The following is a 26,083-nucleotide window of genomic DNA, read 5'->3' as shown; positions in this document are numbered from 1 at the left end:
AAAATAGGGATTTCTGTCACATCCCCAGTGCCCGGAGACTGGCAGGCTCCTCAGGGAACTTGTGGTGTTGCAGTCGGGGTCCTGGGGCATGCTGAGTTCAGGAATTCTGTTATTCCCATTAATTCTGTCATTCCCATTAATTCTGGCATTTCCATCATTTCTGTTATCCCCATCATTTCTGTTATTCCCATTATATCTGTTATTTCCATCATTTCTGTTATTCCCATTATATCTGTTATTTCCATCATTTCTGTTATTCCCATTGTATCCGTTATTCCCATCATTTCTGTTATTTCCATCATTTCTGTTATTCATTCCCATAATTTCTGTTATTCCCATAATTCCTGTTATTTCCATATTTTCTGTTATTCCCATTATTCTTGTTATTCCCATTATTTCTGTTATTCCCATTATTTCTGTCATTCCCATTATTCCTGTTAATCCCATAATTTCTGTTATTTATTCCCATCATTTCTGTTATTTATTCCCATCATTTCTGTTGTTCCCATTCTTTGTTATTCCCATTATTTCTGTTATTCCCATAATTTCTGTCATTCCCATTATTCCTGTTAATCCCATAATTTCTGTTATTTATTCCCATCATCTCTGTTATTCCCATTCTTTGTTATTCCCATTCTTTCTGTTATTTCCATTATTTCTGTCATTCCCATTCTTTCTGCTATTCCCGTTATTTCTCTTATTCCTATTATTTCTTTTATTCCCATCATTCCTCTTATTCCCATTATTTCTGTCATTCCTATAATTTCTGTTATTCCCATCATTTCTGCTTTTCGCATTATTTCTGTTATTCCCATCATTTCTGCTGTTGTTGCAGCCAGAAATTTGGAACTGAGGGGGCTCTGTAGCTGCTCTGCTGGGGTGGAATTCTCACCACTGAGACAATCAGTGGAGCTGGAAATTATGAGATGTGGAAATTCAGAAATCTGAGGCCAAATTTTACACTGACCCCATCAGCAGGAGCTGATGTGACCTTGTTTGTTTGCCCATCCTTCCATGCCATCTGGGGAATATTTCTTTAAAACTTTGCTTGCCTTAGAAAAAGAATGACCACATTTTATACAACTCAAACCCAAGGAGGTCCTAAAAAAGGAGGAAAGGCTGCAGTTCCTTTTGTTTTGCTTGTAATTGAATCTTCTTTGCTATAAAGACTGATTTTTGTAGGCAAAATTTGGGGAAATCTTTCATTACTCTGGACAACTTGGGTAATTGTTGCTGTGCAAAGCCATATGGGTTTGATTAAAGTTTCCAAATGCCGTTTACTGAGACAAACTACCCAGCCTTGAGGGGCTGTGGATCATTTCAGGTTGCTTAAGCTTTTATTAAACCCCACAACAGCTCATTCCACACAATGACACCCTGCCCAAAGGGAGGAGCTGGGGGCTGACAGCTCCTGCTGGGCTGGGGAGCATTTCTGGGATCTGTGGCATCCCTGCCCAAGTCGTGGCAGAGTTTTTCACAGAAAAACCTCATTATGGCAGCAGAGCCCCGTTAAGGCTGGGTGTTGGTGTGTGCATTGCACTCCAGTGCATTGCAGGGACAGATGTCAGGGCTCTGTGCAAATATTAGCTAATTAAACCTCTTCTGAGGGACACAGCTGAAGGACTTGTCCTCAGAGATGTGCAAACTTTGTCACCGAGAGCCAAAGTGACTTTCCCAAAGTCATGCAGCTGCTTTTAATCCAGCTGAAATTAAATAATAGATGCAGCTTTCTGCTTCTGTTGGCCTGTTCAGCTTGATTTAGAATTGATACTGTCCAGAAAGTGTTTAAAGGCACCTCAAGTCATTCATTAAATGAGGTGTGAGTAGCTGTTACTCACAATAACCTGTCTGCATTCCTCTTACACCCCTCGTTGTATTCTCCTCCTGCAATCATTACTAATTGCTAATTACTAATCCTTCTCTAGTGCTGGGGTTACTGGAGCTCATATAATATTTTCCTGTGCTCACTGGAGCCCTTGGTTGGTATTGTGAGAATTGTTGGCAGCACATTGATCTCCTGAATTGCAAGTGTTAGTATCTCAGTTTTTCCTTTTAATCTGGTGGGTTTGTTTGTTGAGTTTGGGCTTTTTATGGGCAAATAAGAACAGAAATCCTCCCCTGTTACCCAGGGTTTTTAGATTTGGGGACACAGTGAGATGGAACTGGTTGGTGTTGTCACCATGAAGTTGGTTTTATGAGCAAATTAGAACAAAAATCCTCCTCTGCTACCCAGGGTTTGTAGATATGGGGACAATGTGAGGTGGAACTCAATGGTGTTGTCACCATGAAGTTGGTTTTATGGGCAAATTAGAACAAAAATCCTCCTCTGCTACCCAGGGTTTGTAGATTTGGGGACAATGTGAGGTGGAACTCGATGGTGTTGTCACCATGAGGCCAAGCCCTCCTCTCTGCAGCTCAAAGATTGCAAGGTGGATCCCAAATGAAGCTCCTCACCAATAAAATCTTCATTATATCATTGTTCATTCCAATTTAGGTGTTGTGAAAACAAACCTGTGGCCTTCAGAAAGCACAATCAGCCTGATGGCCTTGATGAGGCATTAGCCTTTCTTGTAATTATCTTAATCCTGTTATTTTACTCAGAGGCAGATTTGAAGTGCTTGCATGAGGCTTTGCAGGGCTGGCTCCCAAAGCAGTGCAAGCAAGAGTGATGAATACTCTGCTTTATCTGCTGATTTTGACCATCCTTGCAGCATTTCCTACATGTTCATCCAAGCAGAGTCTGCTTTTCCTGGTAGCAATCCTTTCCTTGTCAATATTGATGTAGAAAACAGCACATTTATTCCTGCAGGCATTCTTTGGGCTTTAGGCTGTTCCTCCTCCTGCAGCTGTCCTCAGAGAGGATGGGATCCAGCCTTGTGCCTGTGTGCAGTCAAAATGCATCAAAATCTGTGCACTGGCAGGTGGCCAGAGAAATGTTACAGTGCTTCCTGTAAAATAAAAAAAAATAATTTAAAAAAAACTAAAAACTTGCTGATTTTATAGAATTTAGGAATGAAGGATTATATCTCTCTAATTGATAATTTATTTTCCTGTTCTTATTTTGTCGTAAGCCAGAAAAGAAACAGAGAAAGGCCCATAAAGGCATCTTTCCTAAAAAGGGAAATGAAGCGGTGACAACTTTGGATTTTATTTATTTAAGTGTTTTTAAGTATGTGTGCAGAAAACATTTTTAAGAGAGGATAAAAATCAAGGCTCAGTTTTCCATCCTTGTAACCTCATAATGATGTTCCTACCAGCTCCTGCTGATAAATATTTATCACCTCAGTGTTTCCTCTGGTTCCCAACTGCACTGACAACAGGTTTGTAATTGCCAAACCAAGGCTCAGCTACACTGGAAACAAGGGGGAAAAAAATGAAAATTGAAACGCAGGAAATTGTAAAGGATCAGAGGCTGCCAGAGTGATTCCATGTCATGGTGCTCCCACGAAGCAGCTGCTGGTGACAATCCTGGTGGCACTCTGAGCTCAGAGTCACCTCCTCTCTTCACTGCTGAGTTCAGTGTGCAAGGAGAGCAGGGGGAGTTGTATTTTTGCAGTGCACGGGCCCTGAGGAGAGGAAAAAGAGAGAGGTGGAAGGAGGAATTTAATTTAATTTAATTAAAGCACTTCTGTGGCCTCACGTGCAGCTGGTGCAAGAGGGAAGGGTCTGCACACGTGGGACGGGAGGGCAGCAGCAGTGAGGGCTGCAGCCTGCCTGGGGATGGAATTGCTCATTCAAGGCAGTAATTCCTCCAGAATTCATACAGCAAACCTCCCCCAGCCTTACACAGGTGCTGAGTTTTCTCCTTTCTGTGGGTGAACCAGCACCTTCTCCTTTCCAGCCTGGGCAAGGCATTTCCTGATCCTCCCGCTGATGCTCCTCAGCCTCCTGCTGCCTCACATTGCCCCCAGATCCTCCCAGCCCACCCTCCACGCTGATATTTGCTTTATTTCACCGTTTTCCTTTTGTGACCAGCCTCTAACCGAGTCCTTTCTCTCGTGGCAGACCTTGAGAACTTCAAGACCAGGACGAGGAGCACGGTGTCCGTCCGCCAGGGCCAGGGCATGGTGCTGCTCTGTGGGCCCCCGCCCCACTCTGGAGGTAAGGAGCTCTCCTCCTCTTGGTTTCAGTGAACGGTGGGGTTTCCCTTCTCAGGGAAGGGAATTCTCAGGGTTTTCAGGGAGTTTGGAGCAGTCACTGCAAGGACAGGGTGGTGGCAGGCCCACCCTGGCTGAGGGGGTTCTGGTGGCTGAGGAAGCTCCAGTGAGGGACAAATGCAGAGAAAGAGCATTTTACGGATCTGAGAGTAAACTTCAGAGAGAAACTTCTGAGTATAAACTGCAGAGATGGAAACTAAAGCAAAGTCTTCATATCCTGAAGGTGTGACCGAGACCTTCTAGCTCAGCCTTTCTGTTTGTGGCCTGGGTGTGAGACACCTACTAAAACACCTGCTAAAAAGTTGACACCTGCTAAAAAGTTGAACTTGCTGGCAGAGCCACTTTTGTGCATCATCTTTTCATTATTTTCTCTTTTTCAAACACTACTGGCACTATTTTTTGTGTCCTGGGTACTCAGGATGTGTCCAAATCTCACAGGGTGCTGTTTGCTTCAACGAGGGCGGTATGAATGTTTAGGAAATACCAAACAATTCTTTCAGTTTAGCACAAACTCATTTTAATTGTGCCAGTTTGTGGCTTCCTCAGCATGTGTGTTGCACTGCTCTGTTAGAAATGTGTTGGAGAGGGAGTGTGAGAATTCCTGCTGGAATTCTTGCTGTCTCTGACAAGCTCCATGTGTGTGTCCCTCCCCACCAGGACCACACCAGCCACTCCTCCATCAGGGGCTGCTCACTCTGTCAGAACAGCACAACCTCTCCCACAGATCTGTGGCCCTTTTAAAGAAATTTGCAATCCTGCTTTGAGGTCTGTCTGGCCTCATCAGCTGGATGGAAATTGCCCCCTGGACTATGTGCTGTTAGGCTGATGGTAACACTGCCAGGGTTTGATGCTTTGGTGCAATAGGAAAAAACTCCTCAGCTCCAAAGTGAAAAATAACCCAGCTCATTGGAACCACGAGTGGTAATAAGGGGAGAAAATGCAATTAGTTATTTTAGAATCTGATTAGGCAGCGAACTCAGGTTCATCATCCTTGCAAAAAGTGCCTGATGGCATTAGTGACCACTGCTGAAACATAGGGCTAATTGTGGGAAAAATGCACTGTCTTTTTTTTTTTTTTTACCTTAGTTTCATATGTGCATTGAAAATGAAATCTGAAAAAAGAATTTAAAAAGAAAAACTTTTCAGTCTGAGAATTGCCATTGCTTTGTTGATGAGAGTATTCACTGGAATAGTAGAAGCCTGAAAAAAACATCCTGGCCAGGTGCTGAGATTTGGGAAAAGAGAAACAGTAAATGGGAAGGGAATTATTTTCTGTCAGCCATTGTGTCACTGGTTGTCTTGGGCTTAAAAATTGTGACTTTATTAAAAAGACACTGATCAGCATCCAGACCATTAACCTTTCATCTGTGGCTCTAATACTTTGCCACTTGGAAATATCCATTTCTGAGGAGCTGTCAGCTAAAAGTGAAGTTATGTTGGCCTACGTACATTAGTTGTTGAGGCTTTCTTTCTATTTTTTCTTGTTAATGATGCCCAATAAAGAGCTTCCTACTGTTCCAGCATTACAGGAAATTCATCCCGAAAATGAGTCCAAATGATGAACACGTCCTTTCAGCACCAACAAATGGGCTGTGTGTGTGTGTACAGCTCACACAGAACAATTGGGCATTGCCGTGCACTGTCCCAATTTTTGGCTGGAAATGAGCTGGAAATTGAGGCCCATGGATGTGAGCTGCCCCCAGACCCCGGTGGAGACGGAACTCGCGCTGCGTGCGGGGGGAGCCGCTCTTTGTCAGGTCACTGCCTCGTGCTGGTACATTCTGTTAAGCAGCATAATGATGTGATGGCCTCCTCTGATGGAGTGCATGCTGAGTGCTGGAGGTTTGGAAAACAAACGTTCGTCTGCAGCTCGGGAAGCGGCGGGGCTGGAGAGCGGAATGAATGCAAATCAAACATTTGCTTCTGCCGCGCTTTCCGCGCCTGCAGCACTGGATTCCCACTCCCCCCGAGGCCAGTCCTGCTGTACTGATGACCCCTTTGTCTGCTAGAAGTTCCAGTTCTTTTCCTCTCCTATTTTTATTTTTTGCCTTCTCTATTTGTTCCTAAAGGACTGGTAGAAGCCTGCCTTGGTTTTTAGGGTTTTTCTGAGATAATTACCCTGCGTGTGAAGGGTGTTCCCTCGTTATTTCTGCAGCTTGTGTAATCAAAAGCCCAACAATGGTCTTGTGTCAACCATTCTGCCCTGAAACCCCACAGAAGAAATCACTGAAGAGTAAATATTGCCCTGGGAATGTGGCACTGGGGCCTGGGTAACAGCACGATGAGCTGGTGGTGTTTGAGTGCACAAGAGGAAACTCAAAAACCCTAAAAGTCTGTGTGGAGCTCAAATTCAGCTTTGGTTTTGTGCAGAACACCAGGGGCCCATGGTGGCCACAGCATGAACTGGGCAGTGCCAGTGATGGAGTCACAGAAATGGGTTTGGACGCTGGAGGGCCATCAAAGAGTTGCTGTGACTTCTTTGTGAGTCTCATTTAAGTACCTCAGCCTGTCTTAGGGTGACTTCTAGAATTTGGATACCAGAATTCTAGAATCTGGATGTCAGAAGTCAGAATTTGGATGTCAGAATTCTAGAATTTGGATGTCAGAAGACAAAGCTCTCCTGCTTTGTGTTTTCAGAGCCCTGTGAGATCAACCATTGGTTCACAGAATGGTTTGGGTGGGAATGGCCCATCCAGTGCCATGGCAAGGACACCTCCCACTGTCCCAGGTGCTTCCAGGAGACAATTCCTCCCTCCCAGGGAACAGTTCCATCCCAACACCCCACCTAACCCTGCCCTTGAGCTGTCACAAGAGCAGAGCAGAGGGGAAGAATCCCTTTCCTTGACCATCTGGAGAATTTTGAGCCAAAACAGGGAAAATATCACCAAAAATGGCTTTATTTCTTCTTCTCTGTTTATTTCTGTTGCATTTTTAAGGCATTTAGAAGCCATAAACCTTTTCAAAGTGTGCAGTAGTGTTCAAGCTAGCTCCTTGTGGAAATGTTTTCCTTCTGAGGAGCTCTGCAGGGGGGAACACCTTTCCTTGTTTGCTTTTTTCTCTGTTGTTAATCAAATTTGGCAAGATCCATTTCTTGTTGAGATAAACTTAATTGAAACAAACAAACAAAAAGCTCCAAAATCCAAAGCAAACACTCACTTGTGTTTCTCAGGCTCTGAATCTAAGTTGTGTTCCAAAGGGGATGTGCCTGGGAAGTATTTGGAGGTCACTGTCCTTTTAACTTTATCCCCAAATTTTAAGATAAAATATTCTTTTGTGCCAAATAGTTCTTTTCATTTAACTTCGTGGGAGCTGAGTCATTTAGCTGCCACTTTTATTAGATTTATTTGATAGTCAGGGCAGGGTTGGTTAATATTTTAACAACTACAGTTTTCAAATTCCTCCTAGCATCCCTGGCATTTCATTGTGAGTCCAGAGGCTAAAAAAATACAGCCTTGGAAAGGATTATCTGCTTTACAGGCTGGTAGCACACCCTTCCTCATGCAATACAAACAGGGCTGGAAACCCTTCCCCTCCCTTCTCTGGGAAGATAAATGAACTTGTCTTTAGGATTCCTCTCCCCCTTCCCTGCGAGCTTCTCGTGGTTCATCCTTAGAAAGATCTATAACCACGTTCTCATGACATTTGCCTTGCAGCCCCCGTGGGAGCAGCCTGTGGAGATGGAGCTCTCCGAGTGCTGTGGGAAATGCTGAGTGCACACTGAGGGCTGCTGGAAATGATCTCTCAATTACTGGGTTGTTGGAATTCTGTGTTCTCGCCGCGGTCCCTGGTGGTGTGTCCTGCTCTGGGCTCTGCCCGTTCCCCCACTCACCACAGCTGGAGCACATCTGTTCTCACTCCCAGTCCAGCTCAGTAATCTGGGCAAGCAATCAGCCAGCTGATGGCGTGTTTAGATACCAAAGTGCTCAGCTGGGAACTCACTGGTGCTCTGTAGGATGTGTCTTCTCCTGCAGAGACATCCTCAAATGTTCCTGCTGTCCCTGGAACTGAATCCCCAACAATTCCTGTCTCTGAGCCTCAGTTCCTCACACTCTTCGTCCCTCTGCTCCTTTCTGACCCTGAATTGGGTCAAAACCATAAATATCCTTGTTGGCACTGTTTTATTGGTCAGTAAGTCCTTAAAAGGTCTTGCAACTAGAAGTTTTGTGACTTTCTGAACCATGTTGTAAAGATGTGTGCTGAACTCCTCCTTCCTGCCTATGCAGAAGATAAGAAAATAAACCACATAATCTAAAAAACTCACAAGTCCTGTCTCTAACTCAAAATTCCTTCCAAAATCCCCATAACATTCACTGTGTACTTCATGTACATTTTTTCTCACTGATGTCCACCAAAGCCTGCCCAGAAAACAGGCAGGATCTTGGCTGTCCCCTTGAGTGAACAAAGGCAGGATTTCAAGGGAAATCAGATTTCTGTCTCTGCGGTGCCCGTGTTCTCAATGCACTTGGAAAATTCCATTTTCCCAAAGAGGAGGAGATTCATTAAAGCTCAGTTGTTCCCATAATTCTTTCCTATCTGATGCCATCGCTCCTGATGGAAACCCAGCCATGGATGGGAGCACATCTGTGTCTGAGCTGAGCTGTTGACAGAGAATTATTCCCACACCTTTTCACAGATTGGATGCATTCAGGTTTTCTCATTCTCTCCTGCCTTTCTTTCCCTGATGGTACCCAGGAAAACTTTTAGTTCTGTTGCACAGCTTAATCAAGTAGAACTAACTAAATTTTAGCATTTGTCAGAGGAGATGGCAATTCTGATCCCATCTCAATCCCAGCCTTTCATGCTGCACGGGCAGGAGTGAAGTGTGGACACCAAAGGTGTTTGCAGAAATCCTTAGAAAAGCATTTTACAGATTCCAGTGCTGCTAAACCCACCCCTGGGCACAGCAATCATTAATGGCTGCTCACTTGTCTGCTCACTTTTTCTCTCCTGTAATTATTATTGGTTTTTTAAAGGGATGATGGACACTTCATGTTCTGGGGACAGTGAGGACCTTTGGGCTGTCGGGGTGGCTGATGGCCTCCAGTGGGATGAATGGTTTTGGGGGTTTTGTCCTGTAAATAATCCATCCCACAAATCATGTCTCATGTTTGTACAGCCCCTACCATGCAGTGCAAGGAGGAAGGGCAGCAAACCTGGGAAAATCAGGAGTGCAGGAGGAAAAAGGCAATTATCAGGCATTTTTATAGCATGATCAGCAAATGGAGCATGGCAGCATTTAATGTCCTCACTCCACTACAGCAACCTTAACACTCAGCCTTTATTTTCCTGTTTATTTCAGTGTGGGATGCCCAGAGCTTGTGAGAAATGTGAATTTTACAGAATCTCTATTCCCAGTTCCCCCTTGCCAGGCAGGATGTCAAAGGGCTGAGCTACCCCTGTTACTCCTTATTAAAGGATTGATAGTTTCCCCTCTTTCTCTGCTGCCTTAATGTCTTTGGAAGCCTTTGCTGCTTGGTCAGATTTGGTTCCAATTAGTGAGAAGCTAATTTAGAGAGGAGCCTCACACACATGGGTGGGCACCGTGGCTGTAAAAGTTCCATTTCTCCAGGAAACCAAGCAAAAAATCTGCTAAGCTGGTTGGAAGTGGGCTCAGCTATTTGTCAGGAGGCTGCAGGGCTGCTGGGCAGCCTGTCATGGATCACTCCCGAGGCTGGAGGGAAAATCTGAGCAGGTAAACTCTCCCTTGGGGCTGGCAAAAGCAAAGAAAAAGGGAAATATTTTCCCATTGGGGATGGTCAGTGATGGATTTGATGGATTTGCGGTGTTGGGTTGGTGTTGGAGCATCAGGAGGGGCTGCAGACCTGCCTGGGTTGTGGGGCATTTGTGAACCTGGTTTTCCATGGATAATTCTGCTTGGAGGATGCAGGGAGGGACAGAGGGCAGGCTCAAACAAAGCAGGAAAATGCCCCAGCAGGGTTCAGATCCCATGAGCTGGGGCTGCACAGCTCACAGCTGACTTTCCTGGGATGGGAACAGTGAAATTCCAGCAGGAATTCCCAGGAGGGGATGCAGGGTGAGTGCTGGAGATGTGTGGGAGATGGAGGAGACCATGAGGAGAGCAAAGGATGCAGAAATACCTGAATGTCACCAGTTTTCCCCTTAACAGTGACTGCCACTCCCACGTCCCCAAAGCAGGAAAATTCCCATGGCTGAAGTGTCAGCACCCTCAAAGTGTTTTGCAGAGCATGAACAGCTGAGCTCAGAAAGCCTCAGAGTGATTGATCTCAGGCCAAGATCCAGAAAACAACTTCCCAAAGCTTCCAATTCCTGCAGTTTGTCTCCTGAAAGCTGCATCTGAGCAGCCTGGCGCCATTTCTGCCAAAAATTCCCTCGAAATTCAGCCCAAATTTCCCTCCAGGTGTCTCCTTCCATCACAGGGAGTAGGTGGGTCACACCCTGGGTTTCTGTAATTCATCTGTGTCTGGCTCCATGTGATGGAGATTATTACAGTTCAGCAAGAATGGGGTTCATTAGACTTAAAATCAGGCATATGAAACTCTCATTTAAATAAAAAGTGATTGAGAATGGTAACTTCCATTTAAAGTGCATCTCCCATCATTTATTTTTTATGCTCTGCCACAGTCACCATTTAAATTATTAAAAGCAAGAAGTAAAGAGCTTCTCAGGAGATAGAAATGGATTAGATTAAAATTAATCTGACATAATCCTTTCTGTAAAACTGCTGATTCAGTTTGTGCACAAGTTTATCAACATATTTGAGGATGAAGGATAAGGATAAATTCTCCTCTAATTTGGGAGTGCTTTGGCTTGATATTTCTGACAGCGCAGGGAACACACAGAGCTCCCTTAATTGAGAGATTTATGAAAATACAAATATTTCTTAGAGCACAAATGCCAAGCTCATCACAGATTTACACTCCTTTAAGCACCTGGGGTGGTGAGTGGGATCTGCATCATTTCAGCTGAATTTTTAGGGGCAAAAATAGGGCCTGGGTCAGGAACAGAGGCAGATTTTCAGCTTTCACGTGTCACCTGCAGAGTCAGCACCCCCAGAATTCCCTTTTTGTGCCCCACGTGGGTGGCAAGGACACAGGAGAGGTCTGGGATGGGGAAATGGAGGGGAAGAGGCTCAGCCCTCCACCAAAGGCCTTGGGAGCAGGGAAATAATGAGGAACACGGCGTTAATGGATTTTTTATTTATCAGTGACAGCTCGTGACATCTTTAAAAAGAAATCATCTGCGAGCCAGTGGTGTGGGTTATTCCCTGTTTGGCTGCAGTCAGCACTAAATGAAGATTGAAATGGGACTGAGAGGGGGTAGGGCTGGCAGGGTTTGGCTAAAGATGAGTGAAATGTGTCTGACAGAACCCAGTCAATAGCATTTATTGGGAGCTGTAACATCTTGTGATGTCTTTATGAGCTAAATTAGAGATCAGAGTGCTGCTCCCAGGCTCTGCCAACCCCTTCCCTCCACATCCAGCTCTGCACAGCCCTCAGGGGCAGCCAGGGCTGCAGAATAGGCCCAAACACAGCACTGATGTGTCAGATTTGGGGTTCCACACCCCTGGGTGCACATTCTGCTTTGTTCAGTCCTGGCTGTGGGAGCCCCCATTCCTATGGGGCTGATATTTTATTGTTGAAAAATCAATAAGAGAATTGGTTTGGGCAATTTCTGTTACCTCATGATGTGTTTAAATATAACAAATGTGCAACCATGATGATGTTTTCAGCTGGTAGATATCAAAGATATTACTTTATTATGACACTGAACACTGATTATCTATCAGATAAATGAGGAGAATGTTTTTTTCCTGTGTGCTCCAGGCAAGTGCCCTGCAGGCCATGCCCCCCTCAGGCTGTTTGGGCAGATATTTCAGCCTTGGAGTGGATCATAATTTTTATTCATTGCAGTAAGAAAATTCCTCTGCAACCAACTTTATTTTTTTTTTAGAGGTTTGATCTAATCTCTTACAACTACAGATCAAAGGTAGTGGAAGCTGGTATTAGAGGATTAGCTAGGTCACATTGAAATATGCTTTAAAACAAGCCCAGGGACCTTTAGCTTTTCTGAAGCTAGTGCACACACAGAAAAGGATTTTTAGGCTAACTCTCTGTGACTTTAACCAGAAAGCCAAGTGATGGATTAAATCTGTGAGTCATTCCTTCAGGTGGTGTGGGGAGCAGTTTATGTAACACAAGCTGAGAATATCAGCAGTGACCGAGTCTCTCACAGCACAAACCCAGAGCAGAAGTTCAGTTCAGTGTAGGCGCCCCTTGTGCACATGCCCAGCTTCCCATGCTTTTATTCTCTTTGGTGATTGTTTATAAGAAATTAGCAGCTTCAGCCCAGGCTCCTTTTTTATCCTTTTCTCTGGCTGATCTCTCCTGTTTCCCTGTGGCACAGGGGTGATTTCTCTCTGGCTTCAGGTGAAATGAGCGTTTCTTTGCAAGGGTGTTGATGCCACTCTCTGGACCTTATCAAGCCATTATTCCTTTTCTATTACCAGAATTTCCTCATTGAAATGAACTTAGAGAGAGAGAGAATCGCCCAGCTGATCCCTGCTGGGGTGAGCCTGCCTCCAGAATCCTCAGTTATAACCAGAAGGGCTTGGGAGTGGCATCAAATCCAGTCCTGGGTCACATTCCCAGGAGGAATCAGGGTGACAAACACAGCTTGGTGTTGTGGGTGGCTTTTCCTTCCAGGCAAGACTGGCTGGAAATGCCTTTAAGACAAACATGAAAAGCTTTTCAGACAAAACCCATCAGGTTTCTCCCCACTGAGCCAGGCTGTGTCGATGGGAGGGTGTCAGTGCCCCCAGATGCTGTTGGAATAATTTTGGTGTTTCACTGGAGCAAATCCCAGTGCAGGACCTCATCTCGTGATGTTTTCTATTCAGCACAGATAAAGATTTGTGTTGATTTGCCTCCCTTTGGGTTCAGGCTGGCTCAGTGCAATCGTGGTTGGTGCTCACAGCTGCCTGGGAGAGATAAGCCAGGCCAGCTGTGTGCACCCAAATATTTCACTGCCTTTGACATCCACAGGCTGGAGATGCAGCAGATACGGGGATATTGATTAGGCTTCAGGTAATGAACACCTCCTGCCCTTCTAATTACCCAGAGCTGGGCAGTCCAGGGGCTGGGAGGCAAACACAGCACTGAAAACTGCTGTGAGAAGGAGAAAAATTGGGTAATTTTGTGCATTTTTCTTGTTCTTATAAACTTCTGACAGCACATTTCTCTGTTGCCTGGCTGCTGAGTAAGTGTGTCCTCCGATTTGGCATAGCTGAGGGTTCATCCAAACGTGTTTTATTAACTTTAGATTAATCTTGTTCATTATTTATCATTCTTTTTATTAAAACCTGCACTGGAGGCCCAGAGCTGTGGTGTAGCTGGGCAGCAGAGCTCAGACTCAGAGGGAGAATTACCAGGTGATATTTTTGTCCTGGCCGATTTCCTTAAATTGTTCTGCAATTATTTAAGACTGGAAGATAAAAAATTGATCCAGTGGTGCAGGCAGGGCAATGGAAGTGTCTGTAACCCCACCAAAAAAAAAAAAAAAAAAATTAAAAAAAGAGGCAGTGCATAATTTATGTAGCTTTAACATTGAAATAAAACTGTGAAAGAGAAAAATGTTCCAAAGTCCAGGAATTGCAGAGAGTTGTGCTAGGGGTTTGTGTTTGCTGGATAATTCCCTTTTTCCTTTCCCCAGGGTGCTCTGCCAGGGGCTGGAGGCACTGGAGCCTTCTCTCCTGCTCACATTTTGTGATTCAAAATTGCGATTTTGTGATGGGGCTGTGGGTGCTGATTGCTCAATCAAATCACAGCGAAATTTGCAATTATGAACTTTGCAATTATGGAATTGGCAATTATGGAATTTGAATGATGAGTATCCCCTACAAGCAGTTGGCAGATTTTAATAAGCAAATTGAGAATACGGCTCAGGTTCACAGGACACTCAGCAGATAATCAGTTCAGCTTCAGCTTTGCCCAAATTTGCTGTAACTTCACTTATGAGCAGTTTGAACACCAAGGAATGGGAGCAATCAGAGCAACAATAAAACCCCAGCAGTTTGCAAATTATCCACCAAAAATCAGTTTTCTATGAAGTTTATACAACAACAGCGGGTACGAATGGGGGTTGTCCAACAAAATGATATTGTAGCATTTGGATATATTAAAAAATCAACAGGTGGGAATGTTTGGCACAGGAACACACCCAGAACCAAGGGATTTCTGCTAAATCCCCTAAAAGCAAAGTGCAGAATCCTCCTGTGATCACCTGCACTGCAATGGTTGAGGGAACAGCTTCCCTCCAGGAAAATCTTCAGTGCTGCTGTTGGCTCTGTCTGGGGATGGCAGGGAGTAAAACAGACAGGAAAACTTCAGCACTTCCCATCCTGGAAAAAATAAATGAACTTTGAAAAAAAAATTCAAAACAGACATAATTTTAAAGAAGTGAATTCTGTAAAAAATAATTGAATTTTGAAAAAAAAAAAAATTAAAACAACCATAATTTTATAGGAGTGCATTCTGGAAAAAATAATTGAATTTTGAAAAAAAAAAAATTAAAACAGCCATCATTTTATAGGAGTGCATTCTGGAAAAAAATAATTTAATTTTGAAAAAAAAAATATTTTAAACAGCCGTAAATTTACAGAAGTGCATTTTGCAAAAAATAATTGAATTTTGAAAAAAAATTTAGAACAGCCATAAATTTACAGAAGTGCATTCTGAAAAAAAAATAGTTTTGAAAAAAAATTAAATGCCAGCCATAATTTTACAAAAATGCATGATCAAGGGACGTGTCAACCAAACACTCCAAGCTGTGTTGGCTACATCTGAATTTAAATTATTTATAGCAGGGGATGAGCCTCACCTCTCCTTTCAAAATGTCTCAAAATTAATTACTATTTCAGTCATAGTTTGGGTTGTTTGGGGCAGTTTAAAGGGAGGATTTCATAATTTCCCTAATTTCATATTTTTCTTTTGCCATGTGTAATGAAACATTATTTTAGTGCATCATGATTGACAGAAAACCTTCTGTTTTCCACTGAAAATCAGTTCCCACCTGTCCAGGTTGTGAGTGACAGAGTGGGTGACAAGGTAGGAGTTACAGCAATTACTGAAGATTGGATTAATCTCTGTAACTTTCAGCAAACCCTATAAAAAATAATAGTGTATTGTACCCACACTGTTCTTATTAAAAATGATAAATGACCCCCATTTTTTGGCTAATGCTGATCCCAAAATTTCATCCTTCTCCTCAGCTTTATGGCTGCCATAATCTTGATATTTTAATAGCTTTTCCCATAATAGCCACAGAGACCTTTTTAAGTGGCAGCTCTGACTTTATGGAAGAGACTTTAAAAAAATTTTTCAAAAATCAAGAAGAGTTTCTACTTCTTAAAGGCAGAAGCAAAATATGGGGGGGCAAGCAGAGAAATGTGATTTTGGCAAAGCACAGACCTACGTTAATAATTACTCAGAATTTCTGTGCAGTTTTCATTATAGAGTAGATAATGGAAATGAAGAAAAATAAGGTTACAACATGTCCTGGGTCTGCTCTGGGATTGCAGCTCGTGGAGTTTCTCCTCTCCCTTAAAAACAGCAAATACAGGTCAGAAATTGGGTAATATTCTATGTTTGAGAGATCTTTAGATCTTTACTAAAACCAGAAATACACTATAGCTATAAACTGCTCAAGTGTAAATAGCTGAACTGGAACCAAAACTCCAAAACTAAATTGGAGTAAAACAAGGTTGAAAGAGCTCAGAAACAGGTACCTGCAGCAAAAAGAATCTGGGGGAGGAAAGTAGAGAACATAACTTAGAAGTAGAGAGAGAAGCGTTACAGGTGTGAAAATCCTTTGCATGAAAACAAAATGTGAAGTGTGGGGCAAGATTTGAGAGGTTTGTGAGAGGCAAATGGCAGGTGCCAGTAGTCAGAACTTTTTCTCATGACTGCAATGTATCCTGGCACTCCAGACAGGAGAAGTGAGTTGAAGGTAACAAATCCCAACACTGTGGAAATTGCACCCAATTTGTAAACTGTAGATTATGGAGATTAATTGTCACAGAGAAAAAATGTGGGCCTTTGTCGGGGCCGAGCCATTTGTCGGTGAGGGGAGACTCAGACACTCAATATGAGTGATAAGCAAATTCCGTTTATTGAAGAGAGCATCAGACACTTATACAGCGAGTAATAAGCTTATGAATATTCTGTAAGCCAAGCAATCTATTGGTTAAACTATGCCATGAACTCTTCCTCATTCCTTAGGGGTTACATGTCTCTTTTCTCATGCCTCTTTCACTGTTTGTTATCCCACCACAGCTAGGCCCAAGGACACTGTTATCTTGCAGGTGCCGGACTTGGAATTAGCCATGGTTTTGTACTTTTCCATTTTCTAGCAGCTAAATTCCCAACAATTAATGACAGATCCGCTTTAAAGGGGAAATGCAAATGTGGGAAAACAGGCAAAAATCACATGGAAAGGGCCCCAAATTAGACAGGAGAAGTTTGTAGTGTGTTCTTTAAGGAATCAGAGGCTCGTGTGGGATTGGAGAAGCGCAGATTGCCCCTCACTGCTGGTTCCTTGTGCTCCAAGGCTCCGTGTTGGTGACTTTGGGAAACCTTCCCACCAGCCAGAGCCAGCCCAGGCTGTGTTTGCAGTGTCTTTGCTCAGGAGGTACAAATTGTACACACCTGTGGGCTGTGAGCTGCCTGTCAGCTGCAGAGCAATTAGAGAGGCAGACCTTATCAAAAGGAGGAGCCATAAATATTGCACAGGGATCTCTCAGGAAATCCAAGGCTCTGGGAGGGAGTGTTTATTTACATGCTGCTGCACAAGCACGAGCACTCTGAGATGCTCCAGCCTGCGCTGCTCCCTGGGCTCCGTCAGTCCCATGGGGTTTGGGACAGGGAGAGAGAAAGAAAAGCCAGTTTTAAATTTTATATGGCAATAATGGACTGCTCCTAATGTCATTCTGTGTCATTTGGGCAGCTGGATCTCTCTGGCATTAATAGGAAGGCACAGCTGCACCTTCAGATCTTAGAGTGCTCCAAATTAACAGAGTTTCAAGGTGGCTTTGGGGGGATTCCAATGTTTTTCCCTCTAGAATTTGGTCTCCTTCAGTCCCCCCTGCACTGGGTTCCTCATTTTGGAGACATCCCAGCTCATCATTTGTTCTGTCTGTGATCAGATCTGCTCCTCTTGCCCAGACTCCTATGCCTGCTTACCCAGGACTTCCAGCCCTTAAATATTATATTGTAATCTATTTTAAATATCTTTAAATTTTATATAGCAATAATAGACTGCTCCTAATGTCCAGTTCTGTGTCATTGGGGCAGCTGGATCTCTCTGGCATTGATAGGAAGGCAGAGCTGCACCTTCAGATCTTTACTGTGTTCCTCACTTTTATGTGACCAAATTAACAGAGTTTCAAGGTGGCTTTGGGGGCATTTCAATATTCTGCCCTCTAGAATTTGGTCTCCTTTAATCCCCCCCTGCACTGGGTTCCTCATTTTGGAGGGATCCCAGCTCATCATTTGTTCTGTCTGTGATCAGATCTCCTCCCCTTGCCCAGCCTCCTCTGCCCTGCCTGCCCAGGGCTCCCAGCCTGGCCCTCCGCTCCAGTGACAGAATTATCCCAGACTTTTTAACTGAACCAGAGCCCAGGAAAAGCTCCTGCAATGATGATAGGGCAGGAAAGCCTTGAAAATGCCGGCACAAGGGCTCTCAGTGGCTCTCACCAGCAAGGAGATGAGAACTCCTTCAGCCAAAGGCATCATTAGCCCACAAGCACAGAACCACAGACTACAATGAAAATATTTAACCTGGAAATTAGAAGGGTTTTAGCAATTAAAGTGATATTGGCTCGCAGAGGAAAGCAGGAGCCCTTTCTGGGGTGTAATTATACCTGTGAGACCTCCTGGGAGAGGATGGGAGGGACAGGGATTGATCCAGAAATTCCCTCCCCGCTGTTTTCCTGTGCTCAGGTCACCATTTCCACTTTCTGTGAATTGCAGAGCTCAGGGGGCTCTGGTGGAAACCTTGGAGTGAAGAGTCACTCCAATTTCAGCACCTCTGTGCATCCCAGGGCAGGGATGTTTATTTGCCTGGTGCTGCTGCTTCTGGAGGAGCAAGATAATTGTTCACCAAGAGTAAATTTAAATAAAAAAACAACCAACAAACTTAACTACTTGCAGGAAATAATAAGCTGGCTGGGAAGTGGTACCTTGTTTGCTCTGAGTATCCTCTTGACATCAGCATGAGGTTCCTTCTAATGAGATGCACATGTGTAAATATGATGATTAGATGTTCCCTCATAAACAGAATTATCATACCTTTCTAGCAGTCTAAGCAGCCATTTTCGAGTCCTGTTGTTACAAATAAATAAATAAAGGCCAAAAGGCTGCACTCAGCCTCTCCTGGCTGGGAACAGTGGGACATGAGGGCCGAATGTATTTTCCAAAGTACCTAATGGTAGCTGAGGTCAATTACAGCCATGACTCATTAGAGTATTAAAACAAGAATGTGATTTTTAGTATAATTAGTGTTCCCTTAGAAAACTGCAGCAGTCTTGTATCCACTTCAGGCTCTTGGAGTGTGTTTGGGCATTTGGCTCAGGCAGATATAACAGGGTTAGACTGCATTAACCTCACTCACAGCCTCTGCAACGTCTCTCACTTCTTCTTTATGGCTCAAATAACTTCCAAAAGACGCCTTATAAAACACAGAGCCCTGTCTAATTAGTCACAGAGTAGATTACAGCTGCTTAATTTAGTGTTCAGTTTTCTGCTGATTCAGAAATTCCTGAGGAATAAAGCATCCAGTGGGTGATAACACAACTCGGCAGATCCTCCTCACAACTGGCTTTGAGGGGGGAAAAAAATTAATTAGGGAGGATGAAAGCAAAGCTATGGGCAGGCTGGAGTGTTCACAACAAAAAGGTGAAATTCCTGTGAAATGCATTTTATTCTGGATGAAGTGGAAGGAGTAGCAGGAATATCAGATCCATGTGTTGAAGTGGAAATGCCACAGCTGGAAATTTGCATTTGGAGTGATGCCTTTTTCTCTTGTCCTAAAAATATGAGCCAGACATAGTTAGGGTGATAAAAGGGGCACCTTGAGTGCACAAATTCTGCGGGTGGAAAAGGCTGAGGATGCTCACGCTTTCTGTACAATTTTTATAGATGCTGCAAATTAGCATATCTGACAAGAACGCCCCAATTAGGAGCCTGCCTGATGAATTAATCCCCCCAGTTCTGGTACCTTCTAAATTCTCTCCCCTCAGATGAGATCCAGGCCCTGTTCACAAAAATTTGTCTCAAAAAGCCATTTTCAGCCTTGGTTTGTAAGGAGAGCCAGGACAGCACAGGGATCCTGGAATTTGTTTTGTCTTTCTGCCTAGGAAAGCGTTGAAGCTAAGCTATGATAAAAAACTACAAATATTTGTGTAGAGAATACAGAGAATATGTGAAAGAAGAAAAGGTAAAAACCAAAATGGCATCAGAGAATATAGAGAAGATAAAAAGGTAAAAGAGAGAATATATGAAGGAAAAAAGGTAAAAACCAAAATGGCCTCAGGGAATGTAGAGAAGATAAGAAGGTAGAAACCAAAACAGTTCGTATAAAAAAACCAAACCAAACCCCAAATATATATATCAGGGAATATATGAGAGCAAAAAGGTAAAAACCAAAACAGAGCATATAAAAAAACCAAACCAAAAACCAAACATATATATCAGAGAATAGATAAGAGAAAAGAAGGTAAAACAGTAAAAGAAGGTAAACCAAAGCAGCATCAGAAAATATAGAAAAGATAAAAGGGTGAAAACCAAGATGGCATCAGAGAATATAGAGAAGATAAAAAGGTAAAAACCAAAATGGCCTCGGGAACATAGAGAAGATAAAAAAGTAAAAACCACCAGGCCATCAGCAGCCATGGGGCTCATTCCTTGGGCCGTGCTGTCGCATTTTTCCCTGCTCACAGCGTGTCCCTTGTGCTTGCAGAGCTGACCTATGCCTGGATCTTCAACGAGTACCCCACCTTTGTGCACCAGGACAACCGGCGCTTCGTGTCACAGGAGACCGGGAACCTCTACATCGCCAAGGTGGAGACCTCGGACGTGGGCAACTACACCTGCGTGGTGACCAACACCGTGACCAACAGCAAGGTCCTGGGGCCTCCCACGCCCCTCGTGCTCAGGAATGACGGTAGGACCCTCCCCAGCTGCCCTGGGGGGCTTTGTTGGGTTTTCGTGGGTGAATGTTGCCCAGAAAGTAAAAATTGGCTGAAATGTTGGAGTGTCTTGGTTTTAAAAGGCAGGTGTCTGACCCAGAAAGTCAGAACTGGCTGAAATGTTGGAGTGTCTTGGTTTGAAAAGGCAGGTGTCTGACCCAGAAAGTCAGAATTGTCTGAAGTGTTTCTGTTGGAGTGTCTTGGTTTGAAAAGGCAGGTGTCTGACCCAGAAAGTCAGAATTGGCTGAAGTGTTTCTGTTGGAGTGTCTTGGGTTTTGGAAGGATAGGTGTCCGCTAAGGAAGGCAGGAGCCTCCCCTGAAATGGAAAATGTAAACCCCCTCCCTCTGAATTGCTATAAATTTGAAATTAAGGGGTTCTCAGGCAAAAATATGGGAGCAGGACTAACAGTGCTTTATTAGGGAAGAAAATAAAAAGATAAAATAGATGATGCAGTAAACCAAAACAACACTGCCAGAGTCAGAACCCAACCTGACACCCTGTGGGTCGGGCTGTTGGCAGCAGTGCCATTGGAATTGTGGCTCAGCCCTCCTGCAGTGTCAGGGCTGGTTCTGCTGGAGCAGGATCCTGGAGAAAGGTGCAGTCTCTGCCTCTGCAGATCCAGGGGCAGAGGCAGCTGCTGCTCCTCTGGGAAATCCAGTGGAGAAGCCGTGCTGGTGCTCCAGAATCTCCAGATTATATCCAGGCAGGAATGCTTGGCTGGTGTTCCAGAATCTCCAGATTATATCCAGGCAGGAATGCTTGGCTGGTGTTCCAGAATCTCCAGATTATATCCAGGCAGGAATGCTTGGCTGGTGTTCCAGAATCTCCAGATTATATCCAGGTAGGAATGCTTGGCTGGTGCTCCAGAATCTCCAGATTATATCCGGGTAGGAATGCTTGGCTGGTGTTCCAGAATCTCCAGATTATATCCGGGTAGGAATGCTTGGCTCCTCCCTCTGGGCGGAGCATCTCCCAATGGGATGCTGTAGCTCTTATCAGCCATGCAGGGACATTCCATAGCTGTTATCAGCAGGTGTCTCCCCAGAGGGAGGAGTGGGTGTGGGAGAGATAAGGAAAACTGCCCACTGAACAGAAGACAGCTGCCATACACATGGCAAACAGAATACAATTTGCTTGGCAATCCAGGACATGGAGTGAAGGGTTTTTCCCCTCTCACAGTTTTTCAGTGAGGTCGAGTCTGCTAGACACACTGCTAGAGTGATTCTGAGAGTCAGGCAGTAATTACAAAAGAAAAACCCAGTGGGAGTTGGCCAAAGACAGGAAACAAAATAGATTTTAGAGTCTGGACATAGCAGTTTTTCTCATTTTATGCAGCCCCAAAGTGAACAAAGGCACTTTGTTTTTTTCGGTAACTGTTAGCTCAGCCTGTGTTTCCCAGCAGAATTAGTGCTATTATTAGTGGTCTGTGGAATAATACAAAAAAGGGGAGAAGAAAGCAAAAGAGGATTTCTAAATTTATACAGACAATTGATCTGTATCGTCATCATTTTGGAGCAGATAAGAAAAATACATTTGCATGTTAATTTCCAATTAAAATTAATTAAAATGTCTCTGTTTAAAGGCTAACAGTTGGGGCATTTGTTCCAGGAATAGAAATGCAATGCTAGCAACTTCTGCAAGAAGATCCACTGTCACCTTGTGGGATTTGATAAAAATTCCTTGCTTGGAAAACGCAGGCTCCTTGCTGCGGCCTCCTGCCTGTCAGGTTGACAGAATCCCTGTGGATGGAGTGGGAAATGCTGCTGGTGGTGAGGAATTGTCCCAGCTGCACTGGGAGGGGTGGAGGTGCTGCTTTTCCAGCTCTGCTCCATATCTGCCCTCCCTTTCAGGGAATTCTGTGTTCCCATAAATACAGCGCAGCAAATCTGTCCCTCTGAGTCCACAGTGAGCCTGGCATGGATGGCAAAGAGAAATGGTTAAATGTGCCTCATGCTGACGATTGCAGTGCTGAAATAATATTTTTTAATATTCCAATAGTAGGATTTTTTTTTTTTTTTTTGCAATCTCTACTGGAAGATGTGGAGAGGGACTTGGTACAAGGGTGTGCAGTGGTAGAACAAGGGGAAATGGCTTTAAGCTGATGGGACAGGAATTGTTGCTGGGATCATCCAAGTGTTGAGAGCTGCTGCTTCCTTATTTCTCTTTAAAATGTGGGATTTGCCATACCAGGATTGAAACAGTAACAGTGGGAAAGGACCAAAATAGTCCTGGAATGAAATTGCCAACAGCAGCAGCTGTATGGGCCAATTAAGCTGCAACATTTCACAGGTGTTGTCAGGAAATGCATAGCAAATCCTCAGACAAATTAGCCTCCTCCTGAATTCCTGGGACTTTCAGCTCAAAAAAAAAATTTTTAAGCTTTGAAACTGGAAGAAAGGCACAAAAGCCTCTGAAATGCCAACACATGGAACATCTGATGTGCCCTGACGCTGGGAGGGCTCTCCAAGCCACAAACCAGGCTCTGTTTGGTGCTTTATTTCCTCCTCCATCCCTGCCACCTGCACAGCTAAGTCAGATGTTCAATCACCCAGGAACAGCAGGGAAAATGAGGATTTTCTGCATGGAAATGGTCTTGGATTCAGGATGGAGATGTCTCAACTGCTCTGATGTTGCTGCTATAGAGAGCAGACAGCAGGACTCACTTCATACCCTGTATAAATCCATGGAGATAGGCAGGGTGTCATTGCAGCAGGAGCCGTGTGGTTTTGCCAGGTGCAAATCCTGATTTTTCCTGGTGCAAATCCTGATTTTTCCTGGTGCAAATCCTGATTTTTCAGTGGTTGGAGTTCTCAGTGAGGCTGGGAGAGGGCAGAGCTGCAGGGCTCAATGGGGTGGTGGCTGTACTTGCTGTCCCACAGCCCCAGGGAAACATTCCCACCCCACTGGGGTTTTATCCCCCTGGAATTTCAGCCCTCCAAGCCCAGCCCAAGGCAAAGAAATGGGAATAAATAAAAAGTGAGTGAAGAGAAGGAGGAAAATATCTCCACAAGTTCTATCAGCTGCTGCTTCGGAGACCACGGGGCAGTTTTTGGCTTGATTGAAGCTCACCCAGCAAATATTCAGCAGAGATTTTGGAGACATTTAGGCAAGAGTGCAAAGATTTGGCAGGTCCCAATTGGGAAAACAGGATTTTGAGCTTTTGGAGGGTGCAGTGTTAACATGCAGAGGGCTAATGAGTGACATGCCACATAATTATGTTTGTATGGTTTGTAAATGCTGGAATGTCACCAGGGAATCCCAGATTTCCTGTTTTGTGTACCAGGCAGGGCAGGAATATGGGGAGAGTATCCATATTTTTAATAAATGCATTTAATTTTGACAACTGAGGCTGTGCAGGAGCTGCTTTGTTGAACATTTATTTGCAATTACTGTGCTGGAAGATGACACAACCTGCTCTTGCATCAGAACAGGTCAGCAAGCAGAGGTGGAGTGGTGTCAGCTCACACTCAGCATTTCCAGCTTCATCACTGGAAAACTAAAGGAAAAACCAGGATATTCCTGCATCCAGTGTGAAAAGCAAGAGCAGTCAGCAATCACAGGCCAACCTCAGCAGCTCTGACGTGCCCCAGTGTCACTGCAGGCTCATTTCTGTGTTTTTGGGATTCTCCAGGGCTGACCCAGCTCCTCTCCTGCCTTGGCCACCGTCCAGCAAGTGCTGCACTCCTGAGATTGGAACTGCAATCATCAATTAGCTGATAATCACTATTGGTGGAATTATATGTGCTGGGTTTAAGACAGTGCAGTGGCTGGAAATGGAGCCATTTGTCAGGGGTATAATGGCCTTTTTATGTGCACAAATTTTTAAACACAATTTCATAAAGAGGCTGCCACGCTCCGTGATTTACTGGGGCAGTAAAAAATAAAGAAATTACCCGAGGAGTAGAAGATCTCTGTGCATTGAAGTCCTGGAAGTTAATAGAAATATCTCTGTTAACTCCAGGGATTTTCAAACTTTTTTCCTAATGGCTGCTTGTTCCACGTTTCAATTCTAGAAGATGCTGAACCTCCCTGATTACTGCTCCCCTTATTTCACGAGTTACCTGCAAAAATCCTGCATATTCAAAAGCAAAAAGTAACAGAGCCACGAAGAGAATTTAATCTTTGGCAGATGGTGTGAAGAGTTGGTTCAGCTTCTCCTCTGGCAGTAAATGGGAAAAGAGCCCACACTCCATGGCTGTTAGGAACAAGCCATGTTTAAAATGAATGGATTAATTGGGCAAGTAATGATGTATAGAACAGCTCTGTGCTAGCACGGGAACGCTTGTGAGTTTACTGCTGAAACTCAACCAAGCCTTAGCATCTCCTTTATGTTCCCAGGGGTGATGGGAGAGTACGAGCCCAAAATAGAAGTGCAGTTCCCAGAAACTGTTCCATCTGCGAAGGGAACCACGGTGAAACTGGAGTGCTTTGCCTTGGGCAAGTAAGTTTGGATCCATTATTGTTATTAATTATTATTCCTGCAGCTCCTCACGTTTGTGGGGTTTGCAGCTGTTCCTAATGACCCACTTCCCTCAGCAGGAGTTACCTGTGGCCAGTTTTCAGAGCAGCCACAGGGCTTGGGCACTCTTGTTCCTGCAGTAAACACTGGCAAAACTTCCAAAATGTAGGGAAATGGCAGGAAAATCGTCACAAAATGGATGGTTTGGGTTGGAAGGGACCTTGAATCCCATCCAGTGCCATGGGCAGGGACGCCTCCCACCATCCCAGGCTGCTCCAGGCCCTGTCTTTTGGACACTTTTAGAGCAGCCACAGCTTCTCTGGGCAACCCCTTCCAGGGCCTGCCCACCTTAAAATGGATAGGTTTTTACCCCAGATTCAACTGGGCCAAAACAGCATTTTAATAATAAAACATCTCCTGCTTAGACACCGTGATAAAGACATTTACATTTATGTTCCACATAACCCACCCATAATAAAACCTGTTTATAAAATCTGTTCATATACAACAGATTGAATAATTGTGAGTGACAGCCATAATCATTTAAACTATTGCACTGCATAGCCCCACCTCCCCTTTAATGTTTCAGGGAAGAATATATGTATCAGATTAGCATAAAATCAATTATAAATTCACATTTACACTTATGTTCCACATAACCCACCCATAACAAAATCCCCTGTGGACCCTGTGCCAGGCCCCTCACTGCCTTTTTATCTTCTCTTTATTCTCTCATGCTGTTTTGGTTTTTACCTTTTTTTTCTTCATATATTCTCTACTACCCTTTTGGTTTTACCTTTTTATCTTCCCTATATTCTCTGATGCCAGGACACAGGGGTACAAACCGAAGTCTGACCCCGACATGGGTTCAGGATGAACATGTTTTTATATTCTATCATTATATAATTTTCATTTTCATTATTAAACTTATATTGTTCTATGGTATACATAGATTTCATCCAAGCACGGGCTCCTCGTGGTCCCCCTCAAACTTCTAACATAGTTTCTCATGATTCTTCTTATGATTAAACAATAATTATATTTAATTACTGAACAATCATCACATCTAAGAATTATAACATTTATCATATACTGCTTACGCAGGTGCAATTTCACATGATCTGGCAAACACAAAGCCTAACATTTTCAGAGTCTATTTTTAACATTTTTCCAGGGCCCCACTAAGTCCAGCTTCTTTCTAATTCCCCGAATTTTATGATTCTAAAACCTTTTACTATCAAACC

The 26,083-nt window shown here is 43.9% G+C and overlaps 1 protein-coding gene across 6 annotated transcripts in view; it reads left to right on the top strand.

Annotated features, from left to right (window-relative positions):
• The window catches only part of LOC102064532 (contactin-4), a 275,228-nt gene that overhangs the window by 181,916 nt on the left and 67,229 nt on the right, over positions 1 to 26,083 (top strand). For all 6 annotated transcript variants that reach the window (XM_074550309.1, XM_074550310.1, XM_074550305.1 and 3 more), the window contains exons 6-8: positions 4,006 to 4,101; positions 20,151 to 20,354; positions 24,719 to 24,821. In XM_074550309.1, coding sequence (XP_074406410.1) covers positions 4,006 to 4,101; positions 20,151 to 20,354; positions 24,719 to 24,821 — 403 coding nt within the window. The remainder of the gene's footprint in view (positions 1 to 4,005; positions 4,102 to 20,150; positions 20,355 to 24,718; positions 24,822 to 26,083) is intronic.

The sequence above is a fragment of the Zonotrichia albicollis genome, chromosome 12 (genome assembly GCF_047830755.1).
Source record: "Zonotrichia albicollis isolate bZonAlb1 chromosome 12, bZonAlb1.hap1, whole genome shotgun sequence".
In the NCBI taxonomy this organism is placed as follows: domain Eukaryota; kingdom Metazoa; phylum Chordata; class Aves; order Passeriformes; family Passerellidae; genus Zonotrichia; species Zonotrichia albicollis.
This window is presented reverse-complemented; position numbering and strand designations above follow the sequence as displayed.